General features: G+C 35.4%; 1 protein-coding gene across 1 annotated transcript; it reads left to right on the forward strand.

Moving 5' to 3' along the window:
- The first annotated feature begins 2,358 nt into the window (after positions 1–2,358).
- Positions 2,359–12,405, forward strand: LOC143245496 (uncharacterized). The gene is made up of 6 exons (XM_076491857.1): positions 2,359–2,488; positions 4,696–4,842; positions 6,735–6,823; positions 7,828–7,900; positions 8,727–8,802; positions 10,843–12,405. Exons 1-6 carry the CDS (start codon positions 2,359–2,361, stop codon positions 11,321–11,323), a joined length of 996 nt encoding a protein of 331 aa, XP_076347972.1. The 3' UTR covers positions 11,324–12,405.
- Positions 12,406–17,374: the final 4,969 nt, after the last annotated feature.

Below are 17,374 nucleotides of genomic sequence, written 5' to 3' on the forward strand. Positions count from 1 at the left end.
AATGCACCAAAACTAGTTATAGGTTTAACCACCAGGGGTAATAATTTAGCTGAACTCCTTCCTTAAATTTTCCCCGCTGGGACAGTGGTAAGTCTACGGATTTACAGTGCTAAAATCGGTGGTTCGATTCCCCTCAGTGGACAGAGCAGATAGCCCGATGTGGTCTTTTTTTAATCACATTTTGATGATCTTTAAAAGACTGTTTCGGATGTCGTCTTAATGCTACACATGGGTTATCTGCCTTCTGGTCATCATGATAGAGTGATTTGTTTGTTTTGGATTTTGGATGTACCTATACATGTATTCCCTCTCTAAAATTTCCATATAATAATTTTCTCTATTTCTACTTCGTTCAGTAAAAAAACCTTTTGAAACCGAATTTTTTCCCGCCTCTTGCAGCTGAATATGTGATGAATGTATTTAAAACTAAGAAACAGTGGTTTAAAAAACAACAACAAACTGTACGAGACTGAAAAAAGACCGATTCTGTTTAAAATCGATTCACTTATTAACTCCAAAACGTTTTTATAGCTTTCCAATAACTACTTTAGAACGTACGAATATGGTGATATCAGCAACAAGTAAACCAACTGAATTGTCAATTGGAACCACCACCAACCTGCAACACTCTGAACTTTTACAAATGTTAAACTTGGTTCCAAAAGTGGACTTGGTTTCTTTTGTTTTAAAGCACTAAGCTGTGCAATGGGCTAGCTATGCTAACTCCTCCGCAAGAATCTAAAGCCGTATAGCGTTATAAGCCCACTTACTTACCACTAAGCCACTGGTGTGAGAAACTGAATCCACTTTCGAAAGTGTGTTATTCACGGTGTCTTAGTTAGTTCTCTGTGTTATTTACAGAGTCGCACTGTTGTGTGGAACTAATAACTAAGTACAGATTTACAACGTTAAAATCCAGGGTTCGATCCGTCGCAGTGGATAAAGCACGGGTAGTCCATTGTGTAGGGTCGCGGGTTCGCATCCCCGTCGCGCCAAACATGCTCGCCATCCCAGCCGTGTGGGCATTATAATGTGACAGTCAATCCCACTATTCGTTGGTAAAAGAGTAGCCCAAGAGTTGGCGGTGGGTGGTGATGACTAGCTGCCTTCCTTCCCTCTAGTCTTACACTGCTAAATTAGGGACGGCTAGCACAGTTAGCCCTCGAGTTGCTTTGTGCGAAATTCAAAAACAAACAAACAAACAAACCATTGTGTAGGTTTGCGCAAACAAAGAAACCACGTAACGTAAATATAAATATACATATGAATAGACAAACTTATCGATATATTCATTACATTGAATTATTTTATAATTAAATACCTTGATGAGGGTATTTATAGCATCTCTTTCCATTATTTTCTAGGCGATCTTTCAAATCTCTTGTCCCCTAGTGACAAAGTGATATGTTCTGCGCACTTAGAACGGTAGAAACCGGGTTTTGATGACCCTGGTGAGAATAGCATTGTGTAGCTTTGTAATTAACTTTAAACAATATAACAACAAATCACTCCTCTTACGGTTGGCCGTACGAATTCATGTCGCGACTCAAAAAGTAATCATATACTCACAGCTAAACTTCAGACTAATAAAACAAACGAAACAAGCGTGAAATATTTTACTCAAAACTCGCATGGAAATAATTTGACGTTGAAATAGCTCTTACGTGTGATATAAATAATACAATTAATTTAAAACCAAAAAACACATTTATTCAAGTTTTACTGCGTTAGCGTGGATTATCAGTCGATTCCATACATTTCACTAGCTATATGGAAAATCAACCGGCATGTTGTACTCGGTAGATTTCAACACTCAAACCCAGAGTTCGATCCTCCGTAGTGGACAGAATACAGATAGCGTAATGTGTGGTTTTGCACTAAAACAAACAAATAAAACTGTCATTAAAAAAAAAAGTGTTATATTTTCCTCCAAGTAAATGACTGAAAAGAGAAACGGGATATATTCTGAAAAAAAAACATGCAATCTGGACATAGGGCCTGAATTATGACGGAACATATATGCCATCTATAGTGTTGTAGTGTGGAAAATGCATACATGAAACAGTCGGTTTTCTTGTTAATAAGATCAAAACAATACAGTTTCATCATCAACCTAAATCTTTAGGTTTATTGTTACTTGTGACCAAACTATGCGATCAGGCACGTGCAACGTAGAGTTCAAGATTTGAGGTCGTAAACGAGGAAAGCGTGAACCGCGCTTGCGTGCTGTATATTTTTCTGTTTTAACTGAAGCTTTTCTAAATATTTCTATTAAGAAGTTGAAACTGTTTGATGATTGGTTAACCGCCGACAGCTTCCACACGAATGAAAGCCTGTCTGTGCTGTGGTTTTCCGTAAATGTTAGTTCACGTACGTAACGGTCAGTCGCCCCTAACGGCCCATTATAAAAAGACGATCCGCTGGTCTTTCAGTTACAAACGAACGTTGTTACAGGTGCTGCGTGAATCTTATTTGCTCCAGTTGAAAGGTAAGAATTGTCGTGCCATCTAGTGTTACAAAAAAGTAACTAAGCAAAACTATGAATTCTTTATTAAAGTTTGGTCAGCCTAACATTGATTTGAAAAAGATTTTGTACCGACCTTTCATATAGATATTTAATGTCAGGTGAACTCTTTAGTCGACGTAAGGTGTTCTATCAAATATCGGTTCGTTTCTTATCGTACGTCTGTGCAAGAGTATTGGATGTTGTTTTCTGTTAATAATTCTTGAAGAGTTGTTTATATGGGGGTGTTGGATAGCTATCTAATGTTAATAGTTATATATTTATAAGAGTGTTGGACGCTTGTTTGATGTAAGTGGTTACTGAAATGATACGTACGAATTCAGGTCAGAGTTCGAGCATGGTCATTTCAAATTAGAAACAGAATAAATACAGTTAGTGAACACCAACAGACGTCTACTGGGCGGATTTGAACCGTTTATCAAAACGCACAGTCACATAGTAACCGTTTAACGAAACTTAAAGCTACATAGTAACCATTATACAGTCCCCAGCTGCACTTACGAAGAGTGTTCAGTGTATATCGCGGTAAGAACCATGTATCTTCTTCCTAACTGTAGCCCGACAATGTGATTATCAGGCTACGTCTGGCTCTTCATGTGTAAAGCTATTAGAACCAACGTGTCTCAGTATCTGTGTGGCGTGGAGAAAATCAATTGGTTTCAATAGTCAATTAGAAAAATTAATTAATTAGCAAGTAAAAAACAACAACAATTATTATCAAAGGCCGTGTTTGGCATTTCTCAGTTTCACCATTTACTGTAAAACATTACGTAATGATAATACGTAGAAACACCATCACTTGTTGTACGAAGAGACGTTTTCCTAATTAAAATATAAACAACGTTATAAACAGCTAGAAACTTGATGAAGAAAGATCAAAAAGCGTTCAGTCATTGTTAACGTGTCACAATCTGATTACTATTCCAACTGTTTGTTTTTTGAATTTCGCGCAAAGCTACACGAGGGCTATCTTCTCCAACAGTCCTTATTTCGAAATGATAAGCTGGAACAGTGATTTGTAACCATTTCCAGGTCGTTCATCACTGTACATTTTTCACAACAGCTCGCTCAACCCAGATCGAAAAACGACGGAAAAACATTAAACTTAATTATACATCAAACTACAACTAGAATAATGTGTGCTTGTGAGTGTGTGTTTTTCTTATAGCAAAGCCACATCAGGCTATCTGCTGAGTCCATCGAGGAGAATCGAACCCCTGATTTTAGCGTTGTAAATCCTTAGACTTACCGCTGTATCAGTAGGTGCAACTAGAATAAATACAACATAAAATAATAACTAACTACTATTTTTTTCTCTCTAGAATTTTTGTTGAATAATTGAAAATATTCATTGGCCTCATTATTCACCTTCACACAGTGGAGAAGAGCTGGGCTAGAGGAAAGACACTTAGTTAACACTATCCACTGCTAACTCTTGGGCTATTCTTTTAATAATAAAAAGTGTAACTAAGTATCACTTTAGTACCTCGCTAGTACAGCGGTAAGTCTACGGATTTACAACGCTAAAATCAGGGGTTCGACTCCCCTCGGTGGAGGTCCGGCATGGCCAGGTAGTTAAGGCACTCGACTCGTAATGTGAGGGTCGCAGGTTCGTCACACCAAACATGCTCGATCTTTCAGTCGTGGGGGCGTTATAACGTGACGGTCAATCCAATTATTCGTTGGTAAAAGAGTAGCCCCAAGAGTTGGCGGTGGGTGATGATGACTAGCTGCCTTCCCTCTAGTCTTACACTGCTAAATTAGGGACGGCAAGCGCAGATAGACCTCGAGTAGCTTTGCGAGAAATTCAAAACAAACCAAACCTCTCGGTGAACTCAGCACACAGCATGTTGTGGCTTTGCTATAAGAAAAAAACACACATAAACAGTATCACTTTATAGCGGCCTGAAAATTCACGTTGGGTTAAAGAATTCGAATCAGCGATCCGCAGATTATAAGTCAAGAACCATAACCAACATAATAATTATTGTTTTTCAGCTTTTCCTTTTGTTGACTTCAATTTTGTAGGATTAGTTTAATTATTACTTCGGTAATGTAGATTTTTGGGATAATTAATTAATAATTATATTTTATTTATAAAATAAATGTTATTAAAGAATATTATATTATAAATTATTTATAACTTCATTTCATTTTCCTTACTTTTCCAGATATAAAAATGAAACCTTCCATTTTAATAGCAGTTTTCATAGTTACTTTGATTACCACCAGAGGACTTAGTAAAGTTTATGATCGTTGCGAACTTGCACGTGAACTTCATGAAATCCACAAGTTTCCACAAGAGGATATTTCGAAATGTATGTGTCATTTATCTATAGATTTTGTTTGTTTGTTTTTTTGAATTTCGTGCAAAGCTAAGCGAGAGCTATCTGTGCTAGCTGTCTTGGGCTACTCTTTTACCATCGAATAGTGGGATTGACCATCACATTATAACGCCCCCATGGCTGAAAGGGCGAGCATGTTTGGTGCGACGGGGATTCGAACTCACCACCCTCAGATTACGAGTCGAATGCCTTAACCAACCAGGCCATGCCAGGCCCTGTTGGTTTGTAGTTAAGGGCAAAGCTACACAAAGGGCTATCTGTGCTCTACTCACCACAGGTATCGAAACCCGGTTTCTATAGGTGCAAGTCGAAAGACATACCGTTGTGCCACTGGAAGATGGGAGGGGGGGGGTCTGTAGAGACCACAGTTCGTTGTTTGAAACGTACTTACTCTCGCAAGAAATCATTAGCTGACTGTGTAAAAGGTTATGTTCACTCAAAGCCATTCTATTTCGAATTGTTTGTTCTGAAAATAAGATCGCGCGAGTATTCTAGAAGAAAATACAAGTTGTCATAAGTTTTCACACGTTCTATCGATATAAACACACATATGTTAAGATGTAATTAAAAACGCCTAAAGATAAGATATACTGAAAAAAAAGAAGACAAAAGATGTATATATATATTTAACATAATTTAGTAGTCGGTGTTCGGTGTAATTGTTCAACTAATAAGTTTTTTATTCTAACACTGATTTTTTAAAACAATTGGATAACAATTTCTACAAATAATTACACGCAATCAAAATTCATGACTAAGTAATTATTATTATTATATTCTGTCTAGACATTATTAATACTTCCATGGTACAAGCTGTAGAATCCAAATACTTTGTTTATCGAACGATAGGTGTCACTAGTGACAAGTCCTTTATGTAAGATATTATTGTATAGCAATAAACGTAAATATAGATTGACACGTTAGTTTACATTTTGTGTCATAAAAGCCTTGTGTTCATCAGAGTTTACCTTCTAAGCTTAAAAAGTACACGAAAGATTATTTGCCTTCTTTCCACAGAAGGGGAATGAATCACACATCGAATTTTAGCAATGCAAATCCGTAAACTTACTGCCGGCCCAAGGATGGACTGTGTATTATGAAAAACTAATTTATGTTGACAAGAAATTACAAAATTTCTTATGTTTCGAACGTTTCTATGGAAGTTACAACCGTAATGTCGCTTTCATAATCCGTGATTTCTATTGCCAGTTTTATATATATATGTATATTTCATACTGTAGTTTGAAAATTAAAAAAAGCCATTATTTCTGATCAGGCATAGTCAGGTGGTAAGGGTGCTAGATTCACAATATATGAGTAGCAGGTACCAAAGGGGCGTTATAAGTGACAGTTAATCCCTCTATTCGTTGATAACAGAGTATCCCAACAGTTGGCGGTGGGTGGTGATTACTAGCTGCCTCCCCTCTAGTCTTACACTGCTAACTTACAGGCGACTAGCGCAGATAACACTCGTGTAGCCATGTGAGAAATTCAAAAACAAACAAACAGTCGCTATTCCTCTTCTGTTTAACACAATGTTTTTTCGAACCTTGGAGTCAAACTGATTATCCACTTAGCTTTTGTTTGGAAATAATATTGTAGGAAGTTTGAGTAGGAAAATAGTTGAGATAGAATTAACTAGTCCTAAAAATATGAGTATAGCTGAACCAAAATGAGTATGATAATAATAGCAATATAGCTCATTAGTCCTATGTATTTTAGTGTAGATGTACTAACATGTACGTGATAATAATAAAAATACAACAGAAGACTTCTTGATGAAATGTCTTTGGGGAACAGTTTCACAAAAGGAACTTTCTGTTGAATTTATTCTGAAACCGAGTGTGTTTATTACTGTTGAATAGGGCTTTGCTTACTGTATTGGGAAAGTAGGTACGACACAAGTGTTGAAAAACGGAACAGTGACGGAAGCGCCAACTATGGACTGTTTCAGGTAACTTAAAATTATGATAATAGTTTTATTTTTTTCTCGCGCACAATAAACTTTTATACGTATTATTATCTTAAAGGCCAATATCTTTTTTAATAGTCCTGTTTTCAAGTTAAATATTCGTATTACTAAAGAGTCAGTGTCCATATCACAATGGTTCGTGTTTGTTTGTACTTAGATACATAGAATCACAATGGACAATCTGTGATGTGTCCGCACGTGTATCGAAACACGTTATAACTTATCAACCTTAGTGTTGCACCACAATAAACTATACTTAGGTATCACACTAATTAAAAATAATATTAACTATGTGTTTTACACCCTGGTTTGTTGAAAGTATTGAGACCCACAACTTTGATAGATAAAACTACACCTCACTAGCGAAATTAAAACTATGACTCGTAGTTTATCATTGCTTTTAACACACTAATTATTTGTTATTATTTTACTTTATATTATTCTTGTCAAGCAGTTTTTAAGTTTGTTGCGAAATCTCATAATATTATAACATTGTTTTTTTCAAATTAAATTACGTAAACTTTGATAAGGGTTCCACTCTTGTGTGGTTCACCTTTATCTTTTGATAGTGAAGATTCTATGTCGCCATTTTGTTAGGTTTGTATCAAAAACTCATGGCGACATTTCTCAGAGACGAGTTTCATGAAGTGTTATCCTGTTAGAATGGACTCAATTTGCCATGTGTAGAGCTTTCCTTAGCCAATTATTTAATTTTCTTTGTGATAAAAATACCCGATAACAAATTTAGATTAGATCTATATGTTAGTAATAAATTTAGTCTAAATGTTTGGAAGATTAATTGTGAGACTCGACATTTTCATCGTAATTGTTGACTAGTTGTTTGTTATCTAAAAAGACATGAATACATGCTGTCTGTTTTTACTTGGTGTCTTTCAGAAAATGATAATACGTGCTATATGTTTTCGTCCGGTTTCTTTCAAACCAGTGACAATACACACTGTTTGTTTTTGTCTGATTTCTTTCAGATCAATGATCGCTACTGGTGCCAGTCGTCTCAGAAAAGTCCTGGTATCAATATATGTCAGCTATCGTGTAATCGTAAGTTTAAACCAAGGTTTCTTTCGTTATAGATGCAGCAAATAAACTTTGAACCTAGATGAGCTTATATTAAGTAATTGGCTCGGCATGGCCAGGTGGTTAAGGACCTCGACTCGCAATCTGAGAGTTGCGGGTTCGAATCCCCGTAGCACAAAATATGCTCGCCCTTTTAGCCTTGGCGGCGTTATAATGTGACGGTCAATTCGACTATTCGTTGGTAAAAGAGTAGCTCAAGAGTTAGTGGTGGGTGGTGATGACTAACTCCCTTCCCTCTAGTCTTACACTGCAGATAGCCCTCGTGTAGCTTTGCGAGAAATTCAAAAACAAACAAACAATTAAATAACCCTACCAAATTTTGTGTAAGAACATTTGAATTAAGAGTTGGAAGTTTAATTAGCATCTCAAGAAGGAATATTTCTTACTGTGTGGTGACACGAAAGAAACCTTAAGTTATTTAAAGCAAAAGTACTGTCTCAGGGGCGAGAGACAGTAATTTTTTCTGGAAATAAAACATGCATACACATTGTTCGAGATGTTTGGGTTTTGTGACTTTTACTCCCGCTAAAATTCAAAATCATTATATGTAAAGAATTTTCTGAAATGTAATACAAAGGCAAGATTTTGTTTGTTTGTATACTGTAAGTGAGAGACACTTTTGGCCCTAATGATGCGAATAATTTCGATAAAACCTAAAACTGTTAAATATTATTTTTATTCTTGTGTACAAAAACTTGATTTTGTTTGCTGTTGAATACGAAATCTTAAGGAAAGGGGGATATCGGTCATGTAATTTGTAAAAAGTGTTTGTTCACATTTTTATTTCTAGAGTTAAGAGATGATAACATTTATGATGACGTCAACTGCGTTTTGGAGATGTTTCATCGTCATAACTTTAATGTCTGGTAAGTAAATATGTTTTCCAGCTAATTTAAAGCTTTCATGTTGAATCGTGTTTGTAAAGCATGAATCACTAGGGTATTTAAACACCTGCCGCACGAGATATCCCAGCATCCCAGTACTGATCTTAGAATGGTCAACAGTGAGGTAATTCTGGAAACCTGTGATTTAGGGTTCTTTCGAAAGATTTCCATTAATGAAGCTGAGCATAACTGATCATAAAAACATCAACAACGAAAACAAAACTTTAATAAAACATGACATGATGAAATCTGTATGGTACCATGTGAGGCATTATACCATCATTTTTATATCCACTCTTAATTATACCATCATTCTTATATCCGCTCTTAATTATATCATCATTCTTATAACCACTCTTAATTATACCACCATTCTTATATCCGCTCTTAATTATACCATCATTCTTATATCCGCTCTTAATTATATCATCATTCTTATAACCACTCTTAATTACACCATCATTCTTATATCCGCTCTTAATTATACCATCATACTTATATCCACTCTTAATTATACCATCATTCTTATAACCACTCTTAATTATACCATTATTATACCATCATTCTTATAACCACTCTTAATTATACCATCATTCTTATAACCACTCTTAATTATACCATTATTATACCATCATTCTTATAACCACTCTTAATTATACCATCATTATTATAACCACTCTTAATTATACCACCATTCTTATATCCGCTCCTAATTATACCATCATTCTTATATCCGCTCTTGATTATATCATCATTCTTATAACCACTCTTAATTACACCATCATTCTTATATCCGCTCTTAATTATACCATCATTCTTATATCCACTCTTAATTATACCATCATTCTTATAACCACTCTTAATTATACCATCATTCTTATAACCACTCTTAATTATACCATTATTATACCATCATTCTTATAACCACTCTTAATTATACCATTATTATACCATCATTCTTATATCCACTCTTAATTATACCATTATTATACCATCATTCTTATATCCACTCTTAATTATACCATCATTCTTATAACCACTCTATATTATACCATTATTATACCATCATTCTTATATCCACTCTTAATTATACCACCATTCTCATAACCACTCTTAATTATACCATCATTCTTATATCCACTCTTAATTATACCATCATTCTTATTACACTTTTAATTATACCATCATTATTATAACCACTCTTAATTATACCATCATTCTTATAACCACTCTTAATTATACCATCATTGTTATATCCACTCTTAATTATACCATCATTCTTATAACCACTCTTAGTTACAGAAATGACATTTATAATTTAAGAATCGCTAGGAGCTTATCCTGTGATACATTGTTCATCTATTTCAACTTCCACACTGCATTTTAGGCTTTACTGTGCTGTTAGTTTCACAAAATATTGAAACTAATTCCTTTTTTGAAGAGAGCGGTACTATGGTACCACTTTTTTATGTTTTGCTGACAATACAGTAATCAATTAGCGAATCTTCGATTCAGCTGGTCTGGCAAATCGATTGGAATAACTTTGAATAACTTCATTTACCATCCCACCTGGACCAATAGTTTAACTTACTCGCTTCAGAAACGCATGTAAAACATGTCAAACATGTTTAGTTGTTACATCATCTTACTTTATTTTCACGTGTTAACTTTTCCATGTTGGCTCTCATGGTCTTGGGTCAGGCCACTGGTCTGGACTAGCAACCTAGACCTCGTAAACAGTGCCAAACATTTTCGTTTTGTTTAATGAAATCAGTCCAAGCCTTTTAGAAATGACCCTCGTTTTATCCCTATCAAGATATCGGACTGGCTCGTGCAGTAGACGTTAAATAAGCAGTCTCAAAGGGAAACACTTTAATTTTATAAGTAACTTCATAATCTTGTCAAAGGGAGTTTAAATTAGTTACAAAAGTTGTAATAAGATTGAAATGGAGTTGAATATTTGCCACTTTTCTCTTACGTAACCAGCACAAGTTAAAACTAATGGTATAATTCTGTTTACAGGCCATCTTCCTTCGAGAAGTGCTCTGGAAATCTCACGGCTTGGATAACTCCCTGTCACACCTTCCATCAGCGAAATGGTTATGCTCACCAGCAAGGTTACGTTCCTCAAAATCCCCACCAACCCACTAAAAGTGTCTCTCAACCTTATGAGCATCAATATAATCGCGATTATGGCAGTCACGGTGGGGGGCAACGTGGGGGAGGGATCAAGATAACTCCAAACGGTGTTCACGTCAGTTTAAGCTCTTCACCCTTAAGTGGATTGTTGAGTGGTGGTTTAGGAGGGCTTGTTAATTTATTAAGTGGTGTAGGTGGGCTGACTAACATATTGAGTAATGGTGGTATAGGAGGACTGGGTAGTTTATTGAGTGGTGGTGGTGGAGGAGGACTGAACAGTTTATTGAGCAGTCTTACAGGAAAACTACGTGTCAAACCTTTTTTCAAGGTTTATAACACCATCTCACTCGGTGCTGATCATTAATGGTACCCTGAAGATAGTTGCTGCCATCTAGTGGAGATATTGATAACTACTACAGATTTAGTGGAAAGAGTTATATCTTATATTGCACAATTTAAGTCAGTAACTCGTTCCGAAAATCTATGATTTCTCATGATCATCGATATAAAAGCTGCGAACAAAGTGATTTATTTGGGGTTTTATTATTACACCACAACTTTCACACCCGTTACATGGGTTAAGAAACTGGTATGCTTATCACGTGTGTTAGCCACGTGGTGTCTCACGTTTCATGTCATAAAATAGTGTTGATCACTGACCTGCATTTCGTGAGTTTAAAGTTGGAGTACCCTTACGGCTATTAAGTACGCACATTAAACACATACCTTTATTGTCGTATCTAACGATCAAGATTGACAAAGAAAAGATAACTCGACTCCAAAGAAAAAAAAGTGCTTATTGTATAATAACAAAATCTTTGCTAGACAGTTTTAACCCTAATTATAACTTTAACCCTAGTTACAGCTTCAAATCTAATTATAATTTTAGCCCTAGTTATCGCTACAACTCTAGTTACAACTTTAACCCTAACTACAGCTTTAAATCTAGTTACAGCTTTAACCGCAATTATAATTTTAGTTCAAGTTACCGCTTCATCTCTAGTTACAACTTTATCCCTAACTATAGCTTTAAGCCTAGTTATAGCTTTAATCCTAATTCCAAGAGGATTCATATGAAGACCGATCAAAGTTGTTAACATATTTTTCTAAATTATTTGTGCACTTGATTTCTTGCGGGTTTATGACTCGGTAATAAAGCTTATGAACTACGAGAAAGAAATTAAAAATACTTTAAATATTGAAATTAATCCAACTAATCATTATTTGAGGATTCACAATCTTTTTGTCAGTTTTGCATACTGATTAGAATAACCCAACGTGATACAAGTCGTTAATTTTATTGGTAATGGAAACTAAAATAAATAACATCAGATCGTTAATTTGAAAGCTAATAAAACTTGAACAGAAACTCAAACTGCTCATGAATTCCAAAAGGTTCGTGTGTTTTTAACTTCCTTTTTTCCTTCGTGTATGAAATTTTTAAGATACCTTTGCGGAATGTTTATTTTAATATACTTTCATAAAGAGAAATATATATATATATATAAAGTATAAGGCATATTTTGTTTGTTTTTTAAATACAGTATTAGTTAATTTAAATAATTAATTGGTATATATATATATTTGCATGAATTTGTACATATTGTCAGGTCCTGGATAGTTTAATAAAATATTTTAAAAGAATCAACTTTTTTTTTGTTAAATATGTGGTGTAAAAATATTGGTTATCACGAATTACATGAAATAATCATCACCATCTTTTACCACGGTGAGACAGCAATAAGTCTTTGGGTTCACAATGCTAAAACATAGGTTAGATTTCACTTGGTGGACGCAGTAGATAGCACCAGGTGGATTTGCAATAAGAAAACACACACATTGTCATCTTTGTTTAGTCGCGTGTTTTTAATCACAAAGCTACATAATGCGCTATCCATCACCTTAGGGAAAGATACTAAACATTTGACTAAAGTTATGAAAGAAATAGTATCGTACCCAAACAGTTATTTGGAAATGATTAATCTTTGAGCCGAAAATTTGAACTGATGTTTAAGATTTATATTTAAACATAGTCGTCACGAAATATCAGTTCGGTTTGTTGAAGCTTCCAGTATCTGCTAGGCTAGAGAAATCAAAACACGTAATATTCTTACAGATATATCCAGTAAAATTGGTAAGCAGTGTTGAATAAATCAGTTTTGTCAAAATGAATTATTACTTCTACTAAGTGACATTTACCTTGTTTTATAGCGAGTTTCAGCAATAAGCTTTGAGGCTACAACGTTGAAATTGCGGATTCGATCCCCGAGAAGATTGTCCATTCTGCTGTTTTACGTTTAAACGAAGAGACAAACGGTTACTTCTTCGAATTGTTATCTAATTACTTCCTACAATGTGATAAACGTTTCCGGGTTGCACGAGATATTTGGATGCGAGTGATAAAATATTCAAACCAAGATTCTCTCTTTACCTTCTTCCCGCGTGCACGGAATTCCTAGAAAATAATTAATTATCTCTGTAGTTCAAGCATAAATAGCAGATAGACAAGTTATCCATTAAGATTTCCCTTAACTTTACTCATGTTGTTGCGCAGAAACAAACGAGAAGTATTTGAGTTAATGTAACGGTTCGTTTGCTTGAGAAATTGACTTAATTATAAATAGTTTACGTTAATCAAAGCTTATAGTTTCACAGCTTTTGTTTACTATTAAGCACATAAGTACACAATGTGCTGTTTGTGTTCCGCTCACTGCAGGTATCGAAAACCGAATTCTAGCGTTATAAATTATTTCAGATTTACTGCTAAGCCATCGGGTAAGAGGGCGTTTGTTTACTTCTAGTGACCACAATGGGATATCTGTGCTTTGCCTACCGCGTGGATATCGAAACTCTAATTTTAGCATTATAACATCCCATATTATTGTTGAGCCTTTTATAGTAATTACCTTTAGAAATAAATTTGTATTAATATTCTATATAAAACAATTATTACGTATCTTCGTAAATGGACGGCAACTGTAAATATTTAACAAACAAGCATGTCTCACGTACTACGTGGCTCAGCCATATGTTCCAGGGATTTCTTAATGCTAAAATTTAGGGTTAGATCCATCAGTGGTGGATACAGTACAGGTAGCCCTCTGTGTATCATGAAGTAAATACATGTGAAACTTTCGCATCTGTTGTTTTACAGTACACAAACCATGATTTGCAACTCATAAAAACAGATTTTATTTGTTTGTTTTGAATTTTGCGCAAAACTACACGAGAGTTATCTGCGCTAGTCGTCCTTAACCGGGCTACTCTTTTACCAACGAATAGTGGGATTGAGCGTGACTTTATAACACACCCACTGCTAAACGGGCGAGAATGTTTGGTGTGACGGAGATTCGAAACTGCGACTCACAGATTGCGAGTCAAAAGCCTAAATCATCATTTCCTACCAAACCATCAAACGATACTCAGTAAAATACTAAAGATTACAACATGTTGTTGGTGTGAATGTGCTTGAAAGCACTATGAGAAAAACATACACACTGGATGGATGAAGTGAAGAAAGAGTGTCATTGGTCAACAACAGTTATGATAACTTTCACTACGACATAGGTCCAGTTCTTTTTTTTTTTTAACGTGTGTTCAAGGTTGCTGGTGAGGAGTGAAATTCTCTCAAACTAGTACAACCTAATAACCCACGCTGATCAAAGTGTATTGTTTGTTTGTTTTGAATTTCGCGCAAAGCTACACGAGGACTATCTACGCTAGTCATCCATAATTTAGCAGTGTAATAGTAGAGGGAAGGCAGCTAGTCATCACCACCCGTCAACATTTGGGCTACTCTTTCACCAACGAATAGCGAGATTGACCGTCGCATTATAACGCTCCCACGGCTGAATGGAGGAGCATGTTTGGTGTGACGGGGATTCGAACCCGCGTCTCAGGGTACGAGTCGAGTGCCTTAACTGCCGGGCCTCGATCAAAGTCTAAACTGAACTGGACTTCCATTATTAAGACTTCGAAATTCAACAATTTTCGAAATGATAAATGTATTTATAACTTAAGCACTGGTTTTGTTGTGCTAGAACAAAAATATCTTTGGCTATCTGCTGTGTCTACCATGGGGAATCGAACCCTGGACTTTAATATTGTGAGTTCATAAACTTGCCGCAGTCCAACGTACCGTATTAGATAAATCTTTGGAAACGTTATTTTTTTTTGGTGTTATCGTTGATGTGTTGAGAAAACAACACTGTTTGAGGCATATCTGTATTAGTCCTTCGTAACTTTGAAATGTCGAATTAAATGGAAGACAGCACCATCGACAGCGAACTCTTGAGATACTCTTCTCTTATCTTACTAAATGGTTGGATCTGATTGCCACTCTTACACCGCATCCACAACTCTCAAGTATGAAGATTGTTTTCCCAGGAACAAGACGCGTGCCATGAGCACAATCTACAGTCCAAGCCATTAGGCCACACCCAGATCATTTGACAAAAAAAAAGAAAAGATAAATACGTTTACATATAAATCAAATTTACGAACTCTTTACTCTCAATTAGTAGAAGTGTGGAGGTCATGACGTTTAAAACGCTTAAAAGACATTCATATACAAACTCATCTTTATGTATAGATGTAACGAAGGTTCCAGGGTTCGAGACGTGAAGCTGCTCAACAGTCTCCGCACTTTCAGCTATAAACGATAATTAACGTACAAATCAATCTTGTTCTTTGATTCAAAGGGTAAAACAAAGCCCTCGTGGTGGCTGATGCGGCTAGATGGTCACCTTCCCCTTGTTCAGTTGTTTGAAACTGCGAAAAGCTACGCCTGAATTCTAGAAGCCTTTGGCCAAACGGTTTAGCTAACATGTGAAAAAGATGCTGTTGAGGCTTAAGATTCCAGTTCCATAAACATATTACTTTAACTACATTATTATTAAAAAAAAATTAACGTTACAGTTACTCAGGGCAAAGTAAATAGTTTTTTTTTTCTCTGTGTGTATTGTATTATAGTAAATTTATTAGTAATTAAAGTTACCACTAGAACTATGTCCGCACTAGTCCTGTTGAAGAAAGATAATGATAAACGAAAATAAGACATTTTGATTTTGGATATTTTGCCTGATTTCGAATTTCAGACGCTCTGAATAGCTGAAAAGCGGCATGTACACCGGGAGAAGAGCTACTCTGTCAAATAGCTCTTCATATCTGGCTTCCACAGACCTGTAGAGAAGAAATTCCAGATGACTTTTGTATTGCTTTAATACGAACGCCCGTGTCATCCCTACATAATTAACACTCTCCGATACAAAGGAAGACGTAAAAGTGATTTTTACTTTTCTGGCGTTTTTAGGACATCAATAGTTGTTTTTATTCAGACATTTTAAATCGTCTTAGTGATTCATTTTTTAATGTACTAGTAATCGTGTTTCCTTTAGTGGTAGCTGTAATATCTATTGAAGTCTCTTCAATTCCTGCACGTTATGCATTATTTAAAACTTGTAAAGGCGAGATGAATTTAAAAAATTATCAGCTTACGAAAAACTGAAAGAAAACAGAAATAATTTTAAAAATAATTACGCACAAAATAAGATCTACCAATCTAGAAACTAAATAATTCGGATATTCCTGTGGTATGTGTATTATCAACAAAATATTAACTAAGAGCTTAAAATGTTATCTAAGTTGAATATTTATGTTTAGCTTTCAATACACACAGTGTGCTGTGGCCACCGTGAGTATTAAACACAAAATATTTTAACCTTCTAAGTTCCCAAGCTTACCGCTGAGTTACATCACTTGAAGGCAAGCTGTCATACCGAACCATATATAATGATGAGGGTTAAAAAAAAACAGCCTCAGTCAGTGGAACTGAGAGAAAATACAATTAAATACACTCTTAACAAATGATACTATTTTGACAGATAAACAATTAACAGTTAAACAGTTAATTCTCCGTTGTTTAACAAAAGTTCTACTATGTATTCCGTTATCAGTAGATTTAATGAAAAATAAAACATCGTAAATCAATCTTACGTTTTCTTTACTTTATAGAACGCGACTAAGGACTGCTATCGAGGTCATAAAACAGAAAGAGAAACTATGTTACACATTAACGTTCCCCTCACATCAAAGATGTGTTGATTACATGTTTTGTCAAACGGCGTGACAAAGTTTGACCAACAAGGAAATCTCCTTTCCGATTTACATTTACAAAACAAAATAACATCCATGAAAGTCGATTAATTACCTTCAATGAACCAAGTACAACCGAAAAGTTAAGTCCTTTTGTCTTTGAAACCCCACACGAATGATATTTTCTCAACTTCGATATCCACTGGCACAAACAAATGAGAATGATGAGCAATTCCACCTAGAATGGGTGACAGTTCATTGTAGGCTAACATACCTAACAGCAGCTAGTACCCATAGAGTGGTTGACGGTTCATTGTAGGCT

Source organism: Tachypleus tridentatus, chromosome 2, assembly GCF_004210375.1.
Source record: "Tachypleus tridentatus isolate NWPU-2018 chromosome 2, ASM421037v1, whole genome shotgun sequence".
Taxonomy (NCBI): domain Eukaryota; kingdom Metazoa; phylum Arthropoda; class Merostomata; order Xiphosura; family Limulidae; genus Tachypleus; species Tachypleus tridentatus.